This window comes from Charadrius vociferus, unplaced genomic scaffold (genome assembly GCF_000708025.1).
Source record: "Charadrius vociferus isolate BGI_N301 unplaced genomic scaffold, ASM70802v2 scaffold32, whole genome shotgun sequence".
In the NCBI taxonomy this organism is placed as follows: Eukaryota; Metazoa; Chordata; class Aves; order Charadriiformes; family Charadriidae; genus Charadrius; species Charadrius vociferus.
In genome coordinates, this window is record NW_009647856.1 from 9106669 (window position 1) to 9128045 (window position 21377).

At 42.9% G+C, this 21377-nt stretch overlaps 2 protein-coding genes across 2 annotated transcripts in view; one reads left to right on the top strand and one right to left on the bottom strand.

The window, feature by feature from the left end:
* The first annotated feature begins 823 nt into the window (after window positions 1-823).
* On the top strand, window positions 824-14497 carry KIN (Kin17 DNA and RNA binding protein). The gene is made up of 13 exons (XM_009883014.1): window positions 824-892; window positions 1620-1714; window positions 2588-2631; window positions 2753-2875; window positions 3784-3965; window positions 5384-5432; window positions 5753-5810; window positions 8878-9001; window positions 9481-9531; window positions 10238-10306; window positions 11362-11461; window positions 12396-12496; window positions 13968-14497. Exons 1-13 carry the CDS (start codon window positions 824-826, stop codon window positions 14028-14030), a joined length of 1128 nt encoding a protein of 375 aa, XP_009881316.1. The 3' UTR covers window positions 14031-14497.
* A 2216-nt stretch (window positions 14498-16713) lies between these two features.
* ITIH2 (inter-alpha-trypsin inhibitor heavy chain 2) overlaps window positions 16714-21377 on the bottom strand; it is a 30819-nt gene continuing 26155 nt past the window's right edge. The window contains exons 17-21 of the mRNA XM_009882957.1: window positions 20301-20414; window positions 19479-19677; window positions 18626-18798; window positions 17859-17970; window positions 16714-17148 (exon numbers count right to left, since the gene is read on the bottom strand). Coding sequence (XP_009881259.1) covers window positions 17001-17148; window positions 17859-17970; window positions 18626-18798; window positions 19479-19677; window positions 20301-20414 — 746 coding nt within the window. The 3' untranslated portion in view covers window positions 16714-17000. The remainder of the gene's footprint in view (window positions 17149-17858; window positions 17971-18625; window positions 18799-19478; window positions 19678-20300; window positions 20415-21377) is intronic.

Genomic DNA, 21377 nt, shown 5'->3' on the forward strand with positions numbered 1-21377 from the left:
AAGGGCAGATCTAAAGCAGTGGCCGGGCCTGCGGCCGGCGAGCGCGGCGGGCCTCGTTCTCTCAGGAAGGGAGGGTGATCCTCCGTGAGGGGCCATGAGGGGCTCCGACCCTCCTGGGAGGGAAGCCCAGTCCCCTTGAGGGGGGCGGTTCTCTTGGGAATACACAGGGGGTTCAGATCCCCACGACTGGCATCCTCAGTCCTCTTGGGGGGGGCTCCGATCCCGCTTGTAAGCGTCCCCAGTGCCATTGAGGGGGGATACGTGGGGGCTCCCGTGGCCCTTGTTGCGGTCCCCAGTCCTCTTGTGGGGGGCTGCGATCGCTTTAGGGGATATGTGGTAACTTGTAGCGTTCCACAGTTCCCTTTTGGGTGTACAGGGCTGGTCCAGAATTCCTTTGTAAGTGTCACCAGTCTCTTTGTGGAGCCTCTGATCTCATCTGTGGGGTACAACCCTTCTAGGGACCATACTGGCCTCACTTACTCTCCTTTGGGGGTCCCCAGTCCCTCATGTATGGACTACGGTCCCCTTGAATGCAGATTGGTGGGACCTGGAGGGTTCCCAGTTGCTGGGGGTGGGGCGATCCCTTTGGGTTCCCCCATGGGAGAAGTCCTCATCCGCTTGGAATAAATTGTGTTGGCTCTAATCCATCTTTTGGGGTGTTCAATCCCCTGCAGAGTGACTGATCAATCCAGGGTGAGAGGGAGCACAGGGTGGTTCCCTCATACACACCTCTATGGGTTAAGAATTAGGTGGCTCCCATCCACCTTAGAGGGGAGTTGAGGGTAGCCTTGATTTCCCTTGGAGACTGGGTGGGTGTGGTGACATGCCCAAGGGGATGCACGTCTGGAGCACTGTGAAGTCCCTCTTCATAGACTCATCGGATTTTAGAATGGTTTGGGTTTAAATGTCATCTAGTTCAACGCCCCTGCAATAAGCAGGGACATCTTCAACTAGATCAGGTTACTCAGAGCCCCATCCAACCTGACCTTGAATATTTCCAGGGATGGGGCATTGACCACCTCTCTGGGCAACCTGGGCCAGTGTTTCATCACTGTCATTGTAAAAAATTTTTTCCGTATATCTAGTCTAAATCTTCCCTCTTTTAGTTTAAAACCATTACCTCTTGTCCCATTGCAACAGGCCCTGCTAAAAAGTTTGTCCCCATCTTTCCCTTAGGCCCCCTGTAAGTACTGAAAGGCCACAATAAGGTCTCCCCGGAGCCTTCTCTTCTCCACGCTGAACAACCCCAACTTTCTCAGCGTGTATTCACAGCAGAGGTGTTCCATCCCTCTGACTATTTTCGCAGCCTCCTCTGTACTCTCTCCAACAGGTCCATGTCTTTCCTGTGCTAAGGACTCCTTCCTTCTGATTCTGGCTCAGTTTCTTCCCTTCTTCTCCTGTTATGAAGAGATACTTTTTCTCTGAAGCTTCCTCCTCTTCTTTTCATTTGGTTTTGGCTTGCCCAGTCAGGAGGAACAAATGTAGGCTATGGCTGAGTTAAGGTGTTTTCTGTGGAGTCTTCAAGAAATTTCACTTATAAAACATTATTTTTAATACTCTAAAGCTGTGCAAGTGTTGCAAATTGAGACAAAGACAAAGTTTTTATTTGTATTTTATAGAATGGCTTCAAATGTCATTGCATGTCTGAGTCCCACCAGAGGCAATTGCTGCTGGCTTCTGAAAATCCTCAGCAATTCATGGATTACTTTTCTGAGTAAGTTTGCTATATTTTATATTTGCGATATTGAAGACCCAGGTCTTCATTCATGTATCGCAGCTGCGCAGCCATACCTGTAAGGCCCAATCACGTCCTGTTGAAGACACTTTATTCTGATACATTTTAGTATCAGCTATTCTTTTTAATGGTGACTTGAAAACGTAGGCAATGTCACTTTTGAACGCGTGTAAGAGGTTTCAGGGGGCCATGATGTTTAGTTAAATTTGATAGTTTTATGCCCCGAGTCCCATTTTAAGTTGTTCTATGTTACAAAGTATGTCACCGTTCTGCCCCAGCTAAGTGACTGCCACACATGCAGAGTTACAAAAAGCTAAAAGAACCATTACAGAGATAACAAGTCAGGGGTGTGACTAACGTCCCACAGTTTCCCCCAGTCCTTTGTTCGGCTGACCTACGTGACAGCTGGCTTGACTGGAGCTGTCTTCAGCACGAGTCTGAAGTGAGGCTTTATACTCGAGCCCTTGAATTAGCAGTGAGATGAGCGATCAATCTACCCCATCTCCCACTGCTGCCCTTTGTCCTGCCGTGTGTTTTGTGGCAGTCAGCCTGAGAAGATACCTGGTAACGAAATACCACCAATTAGTGGGAAGTGTTTAGATTTCTTTCTTTCCATTTTATTCCTTTGAAAGGGTATTATCCTTTTGAAGATTTAACTTGTCTGTGCAGGTACCATATTGTGTTTCTTTGTGCATACATACTGCATTTAATGCTACTTTACTGAAAAAGGGAAGTGAGTGTCTGAATTTCATTACGCTTAGTTCAAAAGAATACTCATTTTTACACTGCAAATATTTCATTGCTTTGTAATCACTGAAGTTTTACTAAAATACTTTGTTTTTATCCCCCGAGGGAGTTCCGAAATGATTTCCTAGAACTGCTCAGGAGGCGATTTGGTAAATATTTTACTGTTTGTTTGTTTGTTATGTCTTTTATTAGTTCAGTGCAAGAAGTTTTGTTTTCTTTCTCCTAGGTCGTATATCTATATTTAATAACAATAGTAATTCTGTATTTCAGGAACAAAGAGGGTCCACAATAATATTGTGTACAACGAATATATTAGTCATCGAGAACACATCCACATGAATGCCACACAGTGGGAGACACTGACAGATTTTACTAAATGGCTGGGGAGAGAAGGTAAATGTAGTTGCTCAGGGTTGGGAAATTTTAAAATTATTGGGTAGCTGCATTGCTGATGAATGATCAGTAAACATTTATGTTAATTCTCCTGTTTCCTTTTTCTTTTCCTTCCCCTCCCTTCCTGTATATATATTAACAGATGTCCAAATACATTTCTGTGTTAACCTTTAGGAATTTGCTTATTAAAAAAGCAAAAGTCTGGGATAAATGCATATTTGTTTCATCTCTTAGTCTATATTTACTGGAGGTATTGCTAAATTCTAAATCAACTTCTGACAGTTGTCATTTAAAAATTAAAAACTATGATAGAACATTTCTTATGACTACAGAATCCTTCCATATTTAAGGTGATAAGAAGCGAGCGGTCGTTTTCATCCCTGGCAGTTTTGTGTTTAGTGGGAGGAAGAGCAATTAAATGTGGTATGACAGAAAGGTTACTTTGGCTCTGGTTGCCTGTGTCCTACAGGATACATTCATGAGTCATACAGTGTTTGAAAAGTTGCTCTAGGGAGAGTTAGTAACAATAGCATAGCATAGTAAAGTTTCCTTTAGTATGGTTCTATTAGTGTGTATTGTTTATATATGTCAGATTTCTGTTTTCTTCCTTGTTAAAACAGTGGGAAGGAAACATTTTCTTCAATAAGGAAAGTATTATAAAACAGTCTACTTTATTATGTACTCTGGCCTATTTCCGAATAGAACCGTCTAGCTGAAGGGCAGAAACAGATCCTAAAGATAATCAAAGTCAATTTTACCAGGCCAGTAAGGTGTACGTTGTCTTTGGTGAAGTATCTACATTGTTATAGTGAACATGGACTGTGGAGATGTTGGGTTTTTTTATTTTCTTTGTCCGTTGCTTGCTTTTGTGAGTATTAATGTGACTTTATCTTGTATTGACTTTTTAGGTCTTTGCAAGGTTGATGAGACTCCAAAAGGCTGGTATATTCAATATATTGATAGGGACCCTGAGACTATTCGCAGGCAACAAGAACAAGAGAGGAAAAAGAAACAGGACCTCGATGATGAAGAAAAAACTGCTAAATTCATTGAACAGCAAGTTAGAAGAGGTTTGGAGGGAAAAGAACTGGTGAGGAAAATTGCACTGTATGTGAACCTTCAGTTCAAAACTCCTCTTGGTTAAGTTAATGGTTAATTTGATGCTGCTGGGATCCTTGCACTGGTATTTCCTTTGCAGTTAGTTAGAAGGTGATGAATAAGCTTCATGGTTCAGATTACAAGCTCATCATTAGTTCAAACTGGGGAGCAGTGGGCATATTTGGCTGCATTGCTCTTCTTTTCTAAGTCACAAGGAATAGCCTTCTCCCAGATACTTCTGATAGCAGCCTGACTAGCTTGTTTCTGTTGAAATTGCAACTTGTTACATTTCTTGACTAACCAACTTGCTGGTGGTTTTTACAGCCGATGGACATTAAGGTCCTCTATGGAATCAGTTTCAAAAAATAAATAAATAAGAGAAAGCAGAGGTTTCGGCTCCTTTTAGATTTGATGTGATTTTGAAATCTACTAGAATTGTACCCTGTGGCCCTAGTGTCTGATCCTGGCCATTTCAGACGTTGATTTAAACTACTTCTTCCATGCTTGGATCACCGTGTCAGCTCACTTATTTTCTGAATTTTCTGTTATACAGTTATCTTAAATTATAACCTGCTCTGGAGGAAAACTTGGAGTTACTTTGTACCTGGCTTGCTCTAGTACTAACGGAGTAATAATTACTGCTCTTTAAGTGATTAGTGATTTAAAAATCACTCTTGAATTTAGGAAGGGAGAGTAAATACAGTAACCAGCATGATGAGTCTTCATTTGTGGTATTTCACAACTTCTAGGGCTGCAAATAACAAGTACCTTGTACAGTGGGGAGGCTGAGATAACCAGGGGGAGCTGGCGTAATGAAATCCGCAGAGTGAGAAGTTTTATTTTGGTAATGTTGGTGTGGTATTTGGGATCTGTTTATTTGGCGTCATTCCATGACTTCCATACACGTTGTTGCCTGGGACTGGAACCTCCCATTTGATCCTGGGTATCGATAGGTACATTTAAATGCTGTTGTAAACAATTACCTTTTTCTTAATTTAAAACTAATTGAAATTTAAATGGTTTGAGCCCTTGGTGCTAAAAAATTGGAAAGATTCCAGAATTTCCTTCTTTGAGTTATCAGTCTGTCCAGAAACCAGTCTAATCATGCTGGCTCAAATATAAAAAACTGCTACAGTAAGGCCACTTTCCTTTCATGCTGGAATCAAGCAAGTTTAGACAGCATCTCTGTAGAGAGTGTTAATTAGAGAATTTTGCACAGGAGCCTGTAATGAGATAATGTTTTCAATTTATAATCTTCTTAAGAATCAAGCCAGGTTGAATATTACAGTTACTTGTAATAATCCTGCAGTAGTCTGTAAAACTGAGCTAATCAATGATCACCAAAAAATGATATCTTGGATCAGTTTTCTGTTTGACTCGTGAAATGTGTTTTGTGGTTTTTTTTGGCAGGAAAAGCCAGTCTATACTGAACTGAGCAGAGAAAATGAAGAAGAAAAAGGTAACCAGATTTTGATATATGCAATTTTCTAGAACCTACTGAAGGTGATTTTGTGATTAAAACAAGATGAGCGCTGAGACCTGCTCAGTGCTCATAAAGTGCTTTGAAATCAATTATAAAGAGCACTGGAATATGGAAATGCAGAATATTCTTTCTTATAATGTTTAAATTAATTTATTTTAAAAGCCGAACTAAAACACGGATTAATAACTGTGTTCAAATTTATGATCTTTTCCTTTTACAGATTTTTAAAATTGTAACATCCTTCAATGCAGTTATATTTCAAGATAGAAATAGAGTAATGTCTTTTTATTTTTTAGTTACATTTAATTTAAACAAAGGAGCAAGTACTTCAATAGCAGCATCTTCCAAAACAAGGTGAGAAAAGAATTTAAGGGCAACCCTTACTGGTGCGATGACAATGACGATGGTATTTGTATGGGCAGGAAGATGTATCTTGTCCTAAAGTATTTGGAGTCTATCCCGTCATGTTATTCAGGAGGGGATACTTGGTGGCTTCATGGTTCCTTTTGTATTTAAAATGGATGAATGGGTATATCTTAAATGTGTGCTGTGAGGAGCCTTCTTGAATTCCCTAAGGCTCATGGCAGGTGCCCATAAAGTAATAGGCAGTTATAGGTTCCTCCAAGAAGATGCTGTTATGGCTTAGGATGGCTTACGGATCCAGTCAGCATTTGAAGTGAATGCCATCTAGTCCCAGCTGCCTTCTATGAATGGGTATTCATGACTTGTTAATTTTGGTTCCTAAAAGGTTTGATTGCCTTGTCTAATTGGAGGTAATACTTTCTCTGATCATCATTTAAGAAGCTGAATCTACCTGATGTAAATCTTTCTAAAGCTTGTGCATTTAATTGTTGTCATATAACCATGAGCAATGCAGGACAGAAGGGATCAATAATGCAAACAATACTGGCTTATAGCAGTCTGTGAAACTGTTTGATGAGCAGTACATCTTTTCATGAGAGGCAATATTGTAATTAAATGTATTGCAGGTAAAACGAAAGCTTTCCTCTCATCACAAGCTCAGCTCTTAGATAAGGTATCTGATGGGAGATATGCCAGGCAGAAAATGAGACAATAAAGTTGTTCTTTGCAATAATAGTTACAGATTTCAGGCTTTGAGGAAAACTTGTAAATTATCCCTGTGCATTGATTTGTGCTTAAAAGGAGTCTGAAACTTAATTCAGACACTCACTTGAATAGTTTCAGTGAGGAATACTTAAGGTGCTTTCTAAAATTTGGCAGAATGTGAAATTGCTGAGAAGGGGAGTGAGAGGGGAGGTGTGCCTTCACTTGAACATCTGTGTCTGACATGAAGCTAGGAGTCATGACTGCCGCTGTGGGCATGGCTTCTGGTGCTGACTGCCCTTGAGCAAACTGGGAGCCCTGGGCTTACTTCTTTCCCTCAAGAACTTGCATCCTCAAATCCCTCCTTAACTCACTCATAGGACAAGTAAGATTAGAATTACTTCTGATTGAGGAATGAGCAGAAGCTATTATCAAGGTCACTGACTCCTGTCCGCAGTACTGCAAGTGTACCAGTGTACAGTCCTGTCCACACACTGGTCAGCCTCCATTGTATACAGTTAAGGTCTCCCCCGCCCTATAATCCCAAGGGAAGTTCTTTCAAAGCCTGTTTGCTCTGATGGTTAAGACCTTGTCTTTAATTTCCCAGGTAAATATTGTCAGAGCCAGTTTATATCAGTAGCTCTTGTGTTGGTATGGGCGTTTAACAAAAATAGTTATTTTTCTCCCTGGTCTTTGCTTTCTCAGCCAATGTATTTGCAGAGAACAGTTTTAGCCTCTCAGCCTTCACTGTGCTGTGCAAGCAGGCTTACACAGTGCTGGCCTCATATCCCCATTCCCCTTATCCGCTCAATATCCCTTCCTTGTCCTTGTTCCAGTTTCAGCTAATCTTGAGGAGGGGAGCTGATGGAATTTGTGCATGCTGCAAATGAAACGGCACTATGGCTTATATAAGGCACTAACGCTTGTCTGTCTTGATGCCTCCTAGGATTGCATTTGACTCTTTCATGGCTGGTCCACACTGGTAGCTGTCATCTGTGATTATAGCCAGACCCCTTTCTGCTTTTGTTGTTCTTAAACAGCTCCCAGTAGATAGAAGGTAATCAGAGCAGACTTTTCCAAAGTGTGTGAGCTTGCATAATGTGCTGTTGCATTTTGTCGATTTTTAAAACATGGTTTTCAAGATAAACCAGTCCCTTCTGGTGTCCATTTCTTTCTTGTATCTTCCCCATTGAATGGCACACCTGAACAGCGTTGGTGGTCTCTCACTTTTTGTCCCAGGGTCCTTAATGAATATGGTAAATAAGATTTGGTTTAGTATTAACACCCAGGAATCCCTTAGTATCCTCACAGCTAGATGTATTTTCCTTCTTAAATGTAGGCACTGCAGTTGTTATGTTTTAATTGTATGTTACCCTTTATGAGATTTTACTTTAAGTACTTGCTATTGGATTTGTGATTTAATGTGCTTTTTCTTCTAGAACTCTGCTATGGAGATTATCCAGTCTTCCTCTGAAATACAATTATTTTTCTCTCAGTGTTGTTTCTTCTGCCATTTCTGGATCTTCATTCCCATTATGCATCTTCCCCTTGCTAGTACATCGAATGTCCTCACCACAGGCAGAACACGTGATTTATTGTAAGGCCATATGAATATTACCTTACTATCCACCTCACCGCAGCCTTCATCTTTCTGGATGAGAGAATACCTAAATTTTTTTACTGCATTCAAATGTCTTTTATAAAAATGGCTTAACTCAGGCTGCCTTTAGGCAGTTCTCACTTTACCTAGATGTTCCCTGGTCCCTGAGATGTAACTTTTTGTGCTGATTGCTCTTTTCTTTCATAACTCGTAGGCTGTTTGTCTATTTTGAATATGATTGTGAAGATGGTGGTTTTTTTGCTGGGTGCGGAGCCCTTTTCTGCAGATTCCCATGTATTTTCTCCCTCTGAAGGATAGGTTAAGTATCTCTGGAAGGAGTTCTAGACATCTGCCATGTCTGAGAGTTGCTCTGTCCAGGTGGCTTCTCTAAAGCCGCAAGTTTGTCCTTTCAAATTTGAAAGCCTTATTTGCAGGTTTGCTTTTGTCTTCTCCATTGAACTCGAGTCCCTGATGAACTCTTTGCTTTTGCCCTGGTGAACCAGTCGTTAGGTTGTTTTCATTCTGCTGGACTGCTAGCAGCAAACGCCAGTGGATATGGAGTTTACACGTCAAGGAGATCAGTTCTAGCTGCCAAATGCAATCCTAGAGAAGGAGGTATGCAGGGCCTGGAAGGTGACTTGCACAACCGAAATTAAATAGATCAGCAGGCCTTTTTGCACCACCAGCTCTTCAAATGCATCTTGGTAGAGGAGACAGTTTAAGGTCTGCTGTGAAAACACCATCTTACTCTTCCAGCAGTGTCCTTGGACCGAATGCACTGAAGACGGTGGAAGGGGCAGTTAAAAGGAAAGAATCAGCTCATAGCTCTGGTCAGTCCAAAGAGAAAAAGAAGAAATCCGCACTGGATGAGATTATGGAGGTAAAAATCATGCAGGATCTGTGTCTTTATAACCCCATGCCTATGACTGTCCACTTTACCAGGGCATGCCTTTGAAGTGACGTCAGACCTTCAGTTCGTGTGGAATTCAGACTTTTATATCTTATCAGGCAAAATGATATCACTTCCCCTTTAAAACTGGTTTCTGCTGCTCATCTGTGCCTATTCCTCAGACGACTGAGATGTTGGAAGTAAAAGAATACAGATTTTGGAAGATAAGAAAATATCTAGAAACACTTTACAAAACCAAATACAAATCTCCATCATTTTATCATGGATTCCTGGATCTCATCAGTTTGATTTTTATGCAGCAAGCGCACTCTGACTTACCCTTATTTAGGGCTATTTTTTTTATTTCCCACTTGATGTGGGCCTGGAGAATTGGTTCAGCTTTTCAAAGGCATGGGAAAGCTGCAGTGAAAGGAGGAAGTAAATGGTGATTTTTTGTTGTTGTTCTGTAGCTTGAAGAGGAGAAAAAAAGAACATCTCGAAGAGACTACTGGTTGCAGCCTGTAAGTGTCTTAAAAATTATTATTATTATTATTATTATACCAAATACAATCAATTCTTCATCTCTAAAGCTGCTGTTGATTTGTGTAAAGATCCAAAAGAAAATTCCAAGCTAAATTCACTCTTATTTTCCAAGCTGCCAAATGTGAAATATTACAGTATCTGGAAGGAATTACTCTTCTGGTTGAGCATGATCTGCAGTCTGACGCATTGTATGCCTGATCTCAGATGGGGTGGAATTTTCTAATTAAAGAGTTGGTACTGTGAGTCTCTACAGATCATGTTTAAATCATGATATTACTTACAGCCCTCTTGTTTCTACATAGTCATTGTTTTGCACAGAGATGTAGAAGTCAACATCAGCCTTTGAGCTGAGAGACCTCATCTCAGCTTCTACTCACTGACTGGGCTTCTAGATCAAGTAGTCCTGCCCTTGACCCTTTGTGGGCTGTCACATCATATCGTGAATTCAAGCGTAACTGCATTTGCTAAAACAGAAAGGCCTTGAGAGATACTACTTTGAGGCAATAATTCAGGAATAAAGACAAGTTCATGAATGCTGAGTCTTTACTATTGTTGCTTCCTGCACTGTGCTGTACAGTCTGTGGTTGGATCAGAGTGAATGACCTGAAAGTGCAAGTACATTAGATTGTGTAGTTGTTTGTATATTTTGGCATTTTATTTTTTTTCTCCTTTCGTATCTTCCAGGAAATCATTGTAAAAATTGTAACAAAAAAGCTTGGAGAGAAATATCACAAGAAGAAGGCAGTTGTCAAGGTAAAATGTGCAGATGACTAGGCTTTTCTGCTGTCAGAGAACTTCTGAAGTTTTGTTTCATTGCGCAAGTTGTTCAGCCTTAAGTCAACACTGATAGGGGTTGAAACATCACCCTAACTTTACTGGGACTTATTCTGGGCAGGGAGTGAATCTTTGATTTGGTTTAATGTTATTTATTCAGGGATTCCTTCTTAAGCATTGTTTTGTCCTGCTTCATTTGTCCCTATGAATGCATCCATCTTGGTGAATAGTCACTTTGTCAATGTGATATGACCAAGAGCAGTGCAATTGCATTTTAATCTCAGACTAGGCAGTTTTGCGCTGATATTTCAGCTGCAGGTTGCCTTTGAACAAGATCCCATTCACGTATGAAATCTTCAGGCTGTAAGCCTTGCTCTGTTGTTCGATGGTGCTTTCTTTTAGCCACTGCCAGTGAAATGATGTTGTATGAGGTAGCCCAAGGCTCAGTCTCTGGCAAGAGTGCCGAAGATGACACCCAGGTGTGTTTTGAATGATCAACACAAGTGTATAGAGCTGAAAATCACAGCTTTTTTTGATAGAGTCCTGGCAGGGTTTATGAGTCCCAATGTCTGTCTTCGATTGAGCTCTGAATGTGAGAGGTGGAACGTGGTTTATGCGAGGCGCAAAGATGGTCAGTAACATTTTGCCCCATGGGGAAGTGGCATCCCCGTTGTCACTGTGTGGCTTCCAGCCCTTAGGGGGAAAGAAGCCTCTAATTTACGCTTGGTCTGTAAGACAATAGCTAAGATAGCTGACCCAAAGGTTGAAAAAACCTTCAGAAAAGGCTGACAAAATTAGTGGTCAATTACACCAGTCACTGATGTTCAAGAGGAGCCCTTTTAATCCAGCCTGAACTTCAGAGTGGTCAGCAGTTTGTGAAAGCTGGGTGCCTTTAGGACAGCTCAGAAGTCCTTTCTGCTTTGGAAAATGCAGAAGTGCAGACTTGTGGTCCTGAGTTTGTTAATTTTGAAATGTAAATTTAGAGAATTTTTTTTTTTTTCATTTTTCTGATTGGCCTCTGCCTTTCACGACAGGAGGTGATTGACAAATACACAGCAGTTGTGAAGATGATTGATTCTGGAGACAAACTGAAGCTTGATCAGACGCATCTAGAAACTGTAATACCAGCACCAGGTACGACTGTTTTGTTTGTTTTTCAGCTTAGCTGTACCTGCAAAATTTATATTTCGGTTCTTTTAAACTATAATTCATCCACTTGAAAGTACCATAACAAAAGCCATCTTGGTCTTGGGACAGCATTTTGTAAGCTACTCTGATCATTTACCAAATATCCTCTTGTTAGTTTCCAGGGAATTATTACATTGCTTCGGCTTTGAGTCTTCGCAGTCCCTTCTTGTAAGAATTAGGTTCTTTTCTGAGAAGACACAAGTGCTTTAGGAATCAGTTCATTTGACAAGATGAAGGCATCTCTCTCTGCAGCTGCCAGGAAGCATCTCTGGGAGCCCTACAGAGCCCTTAGTCATATTTATCCTGTATCTTCCCTCCAGATCAGGCCTCAAATAGCTGTGGGTGTTTGGCAAAGCTTATCTCGTCTCCTGGCGTTTCTTTGAGTGGTACACACTGATGTTTGTCTGTAGCATCTGATGGGTATTTCAGGGAATGGTCAGGGTAGCAGTAAGCAGAACAGTGTCAGCATAGGGGGAAACAGGATGCAGGATTTTGGGATTCACACATTCTTCAGCAGACCTGCTGCATTCCGGTGAAGAGCTGGTTGGTGGTGTCCGTGAGTGCTGTTTAGCATAATGGTACCTGTAGGTTAGTGCTCACCCTTGCGCTAGGATTGGTGTCCAGGGAATGAGACGTGGGAGAAACAGCTTTGGCTTCTTTCCCTGATGTGGTTTTTAATGTTTTCTGCCCATAGTAGCCTGGAGCCGTAAAGCTAGGTGCACTTTGGAAATGGGCAGGCTGTGAGGCAAAGCTGGGTGCTGCTTGCTGGAGCTGCTGGAAGAAACTGTCTCTCCCTCAGCTGTCGGTGGAATCGAACACAACTCCCTCAAAAGCAGTTGGGAGCCCTGTTGTGTAACTGTTTTCCTGTTTCTCATTTCAGGCAAGAAAGTGATGGTATTAAATGGTGGTTACAGGGGAAACGAAGGCATCTTGGAATCCATCAATGAAAAGAGGTTTTCAGCGACAATAATCATTGACTCTGTAAGTATCAAACACTGCAAGACCTCGTTTGCGTAAAGTGCTTTTCATCTGTGCATTGGAGAGCTTTCACAAAGAAAGATGGTGTCATTAATCCTGTCTTACAGGTGGGATTTATGGTGTGCAAAGTGCTGTGGTCACCTCCCACCTATTCCCAACCGGTAGGAAAACAGCCACATATTCCCCATTGCAGACTAATGCTCTGCTGTTTGCCTTTAAAAAGATGCCAGGTTGCTGTATTTAGCAAGTTTTGAACTTGAAAGAGACTTGCAAAATATTCTGTATGTTTATTTTGAATGTGGCTGCTGTTGTACTATTTTGTGGGAAGATCAAAAATGTGAAATATGCAAGGAGGTGAATTCCCTCCTGCCTTTTCCTGACTGAACATGGGGCTTTATCTGTTTATTTGTTGTCTTGTTTATGGTTAACAATTCTGGTTGGTTTTTTTGGTTTTGGGTTTGGGTTTTTTTTGCGTATCACCTTTCTCTGGGCTGAAATTAGGCCATGTCATCGCGTCTGTGTGGCTACTTTGTTCTCTTCTGCAAAACCAATCTTTAAACTCATTGATACAGCAGAGAGAATATTGGCTCAAAGTCAAATTTCTTAAACGCAGCTTGCAGGACGGAGACCCTGTTAGGATCCCATGCAAAGAAGGGCTGCAGAAACTCAGCCCATATTGGATTCTGGAGACTTTGCTTGAGAAGCGACTGTGCAGATGTTCTGACCACAGAAGGAGCTTTGGTGGGAGCTAAGGATCATGCCAACATTGGTCTTGGAAAGCAAGAGTGGTTTTTCTCTAGTTCTCATGCTTGTGTTAAGATTTCCCCTTCCTGCATGAACTCTGAGTCTATAAATTAAAAATGGGTGAAACTACTCCGGGAAACCAGAGAAGTCTGTGAGAATTTTTTTATTGATTGTGAGGTGACCAGGATATTTATATATAAGAAATTTGTATTCAAAATTAAATCTTTTACAACTTAGAAGTTTACAGTGAATTAATTCAAAACAACTGCTTATGTTTGCCCAAAAATTGCAAGGACTTTAACTGACACCAAAAGTTTCCTGAGAGTTCAGGGACAGTGTTGAGGCCCTGTCACATGCTGTGGTCAGGTTGAAAATAATGAAATGGAAATCATTCTGTTGTGAGCAAATCCCAAACCTGCATGTTTTTGGATGCATCCCACTATGCATCCCCTGTACAGCCTCCAATGTGGAGTTTTGGGTGGCTTTTGGACAGAGCACTTAAACAGAAAAGTAGCTGTCGGGCTTTTACTGTGTGCAGCACTGAGTAAAAACACTAACACCTGTGATTTCCAGTGCTATTTGCTTTAGTTGTGCTTCTTGAAAAATTTCTGAATGTGGCGGGATTCCATACAGTCCCTTTAGCCGTCTTACTTTAAGCTCCCTATAGGGAATTCAACAAACAAGCAAGTTTATATTTTGATCTTATTTCTTCTGCTATGTTATTCTCCAGGGACCTTTAAAAGGACGCCGAGTTGAAGATATCCAGTACGAAGACATTTCCAAACTCGCCTGAGGCGCTAATCGTGGATCAGAGAAGATTTTGGTTCCCAAAAACATCTTTCTGGCATCTTGCAGGCAGCCACAAGACTCTACCATGTCAGGGTTTTAACTGCGTGTGTGTGTATGTATTTATAATGTATATAAAAATTAACCACAAGCAAACTGGATTTATTTAAAGATCACTATGGATTTGTTACATAAAGCGTTTGTGGAAATCTTATCAGTGGAAATATTTCATCTGTTTCTATATCAAAGTTATGTTATAATATTTGGTTCAATTTCCTTTCATAAAATGCAGCAGATAGCTGCGAGCTGGAGTATTTTATTTACTGAAGTATGTTAGGAGTTCTGTAAGAGAGAGAATTACCTACAAATAGCTGCTGGAGGCAGGCAGCATGTGTTGGAGCCAGTGGGGTTTAAACAACACACTTCTCAATCTGCAGCCAAAATTGAGTTCTGGCTGCAGGAACAAGGGAAGGGATTAGGAGAATAGCAGGAAGGTAAGAGTGCCGCAAGGGATTATTTTCCTGCATTTTGTAAGAATGGTCTGGTTTATTCAGTGCTGTCACCAACTTATTTTTGGTTAGCGCATCAGCGAGACCAGAATCCGGTCATCGTTCCTCCATTATCTTGTTTGTCAGGGTTCCTAGTAATACTAATATGCAATTTACCTTCATATGGACTCCAAATAATGTTACTTGTTGGGTTTCCCAAAGTGCGTGCAGATGCGAATTGGTGATTGCTGGTTTGGTTTTCCGGAGCCTTTTCCGTTGTTCATGCTTCCATTGTTGCTCTGCTACATGAGTAACATTATTCATGCTAAATGATGTAACATTACTTTTTTATTTTTTTAAAAGATGTCACATTTTGTACAATGTTTAAGGCAGTTCGGGAATAAACATAAACTTTTCTTAGGTCAGAGTATTTCTGATCAGCCTTTCAAACGCGTGAGGCGTCTCTTGGTTTATATCCACTGAAGAGCACAGTGGAGCGCCCAGCTCTGCACTGCCTTGTTCATGTAAAGGAAAGATGCAAGTCCTCCCCGGCAAAATACAAACTGTCCCCTGATGGTCCTGTCTGCCCCTGGTGAGGTCGTGTGTCTCTGGAACCGATATCACCTGTGCTCTTCAGAGGAGATCTCAGGCAAGGGCTGAAGAGGACAGGATGCTGTCCTGGTGGGCACGGTCGGTTATGTTGCAGGGTAAAAGTTCAAGGTCACTAGAGGCAAAAATCATTGTTACCTGTCCCTCTCCTTGCCTCAAAAGGTCACTGTCTTGTTGATTTGTGGTTTCCAGGGGACCCCTGCAGGAAAACTGAAAGACTGCAGAGGCTTAGTGAAACAGCTGCTGTCTGGAGTAGCCTGAAATAACCTCACACGGGACGTCAAATGGCTTTCCAGGGATCCCAGCTGTAAATGTAAGGCAGAGTCAAGCAGTAACGCAGTATCTAACGGATGGAGAACTAAGAGGAAGGGAACTGGAGAGAAAAGACATGCTTGTCTGTAAATTCAGGCTCTTTGTGCAACCTGGATTGTGTAAACAGCTCTGCTCTTTCTCAGAGAACAGGTACTGAGTGAGCAGAGGTATGGGGGAGAGAAATGAGGGTAAGTGAAGGAACATAACGGCTTCTGTATCACTAAAGCAATTACACTTAACATTCTGGAGCCTGAAAAAAAAAAATAAAGTGAATGTAACAGACATGTTAAGATGCAAATTGCGTGGAGAAAACCAGAGCATTATTATGCACTGCTTGTATTCACATACGAGCTAGGAAACAGACAGTGGAATTACCAAGTTGGGGATTTAAAAGCACAGTCAACAGGTTTTTCTGGCTCCCACAGAGCATAGTTAAGCTGTGGAACTCACTGCTGCAGGATGTGGTGGAGGCCAAAGCTAATAAATGAGTTCAAAGGAACAGTGAATGGTTTGTAGGGAAGTTGCTTATGTTTCTGAGAGTTACTTTGAAGAGACACTGAAAACACATTGATCCTCTCACTCCCGACACCACGGCTGCAGGAAAGGTGAGGTACCAGCCTTTGGTTCCTAAGAGAAGGAAACTAAAGTCCAGAATGGCAAGTAGGTTACTCAGTCCCTTCCTAGATTAGGGCTGCTGAGAAGAATCTGGCCAACATTTTTTTCTTAGGGTTGCCGGAAAGTAAGAGTTTTTAATGTGGCTCTAGGTACATGCATATTTGTTTCACTACTGATAGTTCGCTGAATAATCTTGAAGAGCACAGCATCTTTTGGGAGATATCCTACCGGAGGGGAAGCTTTTAGTACTAATGGTGATTTCTATATAATCTGAATGTTTCATGCTTTCCCAGATTTGTATCTGTGTGTGAACTCCACTGTGATGTTGAAATTTTCACAAAAAATAGGCTGGAGGCTGTCTCAAGACTCCTGTCATTCATTTTCCTGCCATGTAGCAGCATCAGTTATTTCAAAGAAATTCCTCACCGCCTGTTAACCCATCCTTAAAGACTGGAGACTCCTCGTTGCAGAGCCCATGTTCCTTTTCTGTTATATTTCCTTTACATCTAATGCACATCTTCCTTTTTGCCCAGTCCAGCAATGTATGAACTTACATTTTCCCAGCAGTTTGAAAAAGCAAAGGTGTTAAGTGTTAAATCTGGTCGCGTGTGTTACCTGCACTGCAGGCCGCAATACTGTTATGACCCTACTAGGAAATGGATATTACAAAATAGTTGACATTTTTAATGGAGTTTACCATCTGATAAATCAGACACAGCAAGAGGAAGATACCTACTACAACCCAGCACGTCACTTTATTACAGATTTCATTTTTCAACGTAAAAGGGAGTTACATTGCTTTGAAACGCTCATCAATTATAAAGCAAACGGTGGTGAAGTCGCCTTCGGTTGATCCGGCTTGATAGGCTGACAGCTGCTGTTCCGAAGGGTTGTTTGGGCATGAAGGAGCCGATAAGAAATTTTTGGAATAAACTGGTTTCGTGTTGGAGCAGTCAGGGTTTCTTCAGGAAGCTGTACAGGTGGGGGACGAGGTAATCTTTGTAGTGGCCGTCTATGAAACCTTTCCCGCTGTTGTGCACAAACCAGCACTGCACATCCGTCCCGAGCACACGGTCCGTCCGGTAGTCCTTCTGCAATCCCCTGCAAGGAAGAGACCACCCAGAATGAAGGTCACGACATGACAAGAAGACATGGATAACCCTGCTCGTTCGTGGCGCTGCTCTGCTGAAGTGGAGAGGTGTGTGCCTTCCACCAGCAGAGAGTGGAAACAACCACAACATGCAATTAATTTTATGGTTCTATGACCTCATGGGCCCTTTTGGGGGGTCCCAGGCACTTCTGCACGCCCTGTCCAAGCTCAGATGCTGGGTGGCCATAAGGACAGAACCTGGACAAATAGTGACAGGACGATGGGGAATGGCTTCAAACTGTAAGAGGGGAGATTTAGATTAGATATTAGGAAGAAATTTTTCACTGAGGGTGGTGAGGCAATAGAACAGGTTGCCCAGAGAAGTTGTGGCTGCCCCATCCCTGGAGGTGTTCAAGGCCAGGTTGGATGGGGCCTTGGGCAACCTGGTCTAGTGGGAGGTGTCCCTGCCCATGGCAGGGGGGTTGGAACTCGATGATCTTCAAGGTCCGTTCCAACCCAAACCATTCTATGATTCTATGAAATACGAAAGAACCCAATTTGTCCCGAGCATTTTGCCAAGTGCTAAAACCAGATTATTAGCAGATGGGAAAAGAGGGATTCTTTTCCCCGAGGTCCCTGAGAGTTAATAAGCCTGCAGTCATTGACATCATTAAAAAGAAGTCAGATTTAGAAAGAGAGCAATAAAGCACATTATTCCTACCTGGTAACAGTCAGCTTGTTGCCTTTCACTTCCATGGTGGCTTGTGGTTTCTCTGGAGCTTGCCCAGGTCTTTGGTGGTGGATATACACTTCTGGCTCAGACGCAAACTGACCTGATCAAAGAGAGGTTTAAAGCTCTTTGCATGTCCGAACCTTTGAGGCTTTCATGTCAGTTGCTGCTGGGCGCTTTTGGAAAATCAAACTAGCTGTAGCAGGCAAACCACTCCTGCCCGGATTGCAGGGCGCCGTGTCTCCAGCGCTATCGGATCACCCATGCTGGGAGAGTAGAACGCTCTGCTTTTCAGCCAGCAAACTGCTTCTAAGAGAGCAGACTGGAGCTGTGAAGAGTATTTGGGGAAACAACCTCTGCCGCTCCGCATTCCCACGTCTTAAAAGGATCCTTGGGTGGGTCCAGGGTGAGGAGGGCTGATTTTCCCTGTGAACTGAGCCCTCGCTTCACTTTTGTTTCGTACCATTGGCAGAAAAGGGCTATCGTTGAGGGGAGAGCTGAATTACAAAGGTTTGCCCAGAAGTTTTCTCAGAAAGAAGGTTTTGGGGGGGGGTTGGGGGGTGTGTTGCTTCAGTCCCTGACATTCTACAATGTCCTTGGGGCTTCCAGGACGTTGCAGGAATCTCCCCCATGTTCCATTTGAATAATTCTCTCACACTTCCCCATCAGGACACAGACACCAACAGATTTACTCAAAGATCTCGCAAAACCCCTTCTTAGCACCCCGCCATTCCCACCGCCCGACCCGCAGCCCTTACCTATCAGCCCATGGGCTTCTGGAGAGAGCTGGTTCTCAGGGGGAATGTAGATTCCCAGGAAGTCAACATTAACTGGGTGATTCTTCCACACGCGGTGCAGCAAAACCATGAAGGACATCTCCTCACCCACGGTGACAGTAACGTTGCTTTCTTTCTTCACAGATATGAGAAGCCTAGCAGAGATGAACCAAAGGAAGGGCTCAGTCCAGCTGCCCACACAGAAGTTCTCAGGCCCCTTGAGACGCTCTCGGGCATCCAGAAAAACCGCATGGGGTGGCAGACATGACAGAGGATCATCAGAAACCCCCAGCCTTGGGAGTGCTACCCAGAGGTCTGGCAGGACAGTGCCTAATAGGGCAGATACTTCACGCCAATATTCTAGCAACCAAATCTTGCCCTACAAATTTCAGCTCTTGCTACAATGAATGGAGGTTTTGGAAGTGATCCCATTGCCTAAACAGGTGCCTAGTGCTGTAGGGTGTCCAACATGGCTACTAGCTGTTAATGTGCAGGTGAAGGTCTTCTGGAGGTTGTAAGTCATGTCTCCTATCACATCAGGAACCCTGAAGGTATCTCAGATAACATTAGGTGCTTGTGCGTAGGCAACTGAATCCTGGTCTTAGCTAATGCGGCCAGCAGTAGGAAGAGGAATTCAGCTCTTTCTACTTGTGCCTGGTCAACTGAATCACCCTCTTGGCCCTACTGCCTAATTTCATTAACTATAACGAGAGCTCAGTATCACATGTCCATATGTAGGCACCCTGTGACCTGGATCCCACCCACAACTGGGTCAGTCCAAGGCTGTGTTGCAAATGGTTTCCACAGGGCAGACAACAAATGCTCAGCAACTTACTGTTTCCGAATGATGTGCCCCGTGTCAGACCAGGTCAGTGTGATGCCATAAGATCCATCTTTCAGTGTTATTGTTTCTGTGGTGATCTCCACTTTCAGGCCTTTGTTTTTGAAATAAAAACCGATTTTGCCAAAGTATGTGTTGAGTTTCTTATTCTCTGTTTTCTTGGCGCCAACGAGCTGCCCATTGACCACAACTCCTGTGAAGAGCAGAGAAGAGGACGTTGCCTAAATCTTGGAGCACCACCTAGAGGCTTGGAGTTTTGATCTCAGCAGGGAGTGCCGTGGGATTAGCAGAAACGTGGCCATCCTCACAGTGAAAAAGCTTTTCCTAATAGCTCACTCCTACCCTGAATTTCACCTGTTGCAACTTGTTTCTGTTGCCTCTTGTCCTTTAGCCTCTTGTTGTTCTGTTGCCTCTTGTCCTGACACACATCTGGGACGTGTGCCAGGCTCCATCTTTAGCTTCTGATTCGGTGATTGTAGGCAGCAACAACATCTACCATGGGTTTTCTCTTAAGATTGACCAAACGCATCTGTCTCGGCCTCTCCCTGTACCTCCTGTGCTCCAACCACATAATCATCTTGGTGGCCACCATTGAATTTGATCCAGTTTGTCACCATCTTTCTTGTACTGGCAAGCCTCAAACTGGGCACAGTACTCCAAGCGTGGAGGGAAATAACCACTTCCCTTGACCTGCTGGCCACACTCCTGTTAGCACACAGTCCTCCCTGCAGACATTTCCCCTGCTCCCTCTGAACACCTTTCAGACCTGAGAGAAGAAAAGTGTGCTGCGAAATAGACCATGTTTTATTCTCTTACCAGTACCAGGATCAGAAACCAAGTTTAGGATCTTTCCAGGCTCTGAGTTGATATTGAAGCAGATGTTCCTTTGGCTCTTGGGCAGGTGTATGATGAAATGTGGGTCATTGTCAACTGAAACATAGAAGAGAAACAGGTGTGAGAAGGAGGCCAGTACCTGCCCTGGAGGTGAGGGACACAAAGACAGACACTTCCCTTGGATGATTTTGAAGTACTTTTTGGGACTCCTTAGAGTACGATGAGGGCCCTTACCACCCCTGCGGTAGCTAAGAAAATTCTGAGATGCTCCTCACAAAAGCCCCTTGGACACTTTCTCCTCATATACTTCCACTGTTTAAGGAAAGGACATGACATTACTGGCTTGAGGAGCACTGCCAAGTGTAGTGAACTACTGGTTTAATGGATCAACTGCACACTAAGCTCAACCTGGACCTCTAGAAGCTGAGCTTTACTTTTTCATGGTGTCAGCCAGCCTCCAAATGAGGCCAAGAACCCATCTGGACATAAGATAGACAGGAACATATCTTTGAGGCCTAGATCCAGGAAAGGATCTAAGGCACAGAAAGAAGGACTTGGGTGAGACCTCTGTTCAAAACTAATATCCACCTCTGGCCCCATGCCCAGCTGTTGCCTGTTTCTAGAAGTGACAGACTCCCAGGACATCACTTTTTAAAACTAAGAAGATCTCAGACTTGCTACCAGTCCATGCCACCATACTGATACTGGGTAAAGATACATGCTGCCTACCAGCTCCCCTGAGGAATACAATCCAGAACTTGTTCTCACAGTGTGTTTAACACCCTGGTAGGATTGGGCCCCTCTGAAAGTCATGTGTTCTTTAAACTTTGCCTCAAATGAGACAAACATCTGCACTAGTCACTGAAGGCAGCTGCCTCCAGTCTCATCTTGAAGTGCAAAGCGCTTGCTGGTTTGGTGGTGGTTGACATCTCCCTGTCCACATTCAGAGAGATGCCCATACTCAGTGCTGTCTATGGGGACAGCTGGGCCAGTTTCCACTCATTCACTGGTGTTACTCATCTTTTGGAAGTATTTAACTCTTCCTGGGTGCTAGACAAT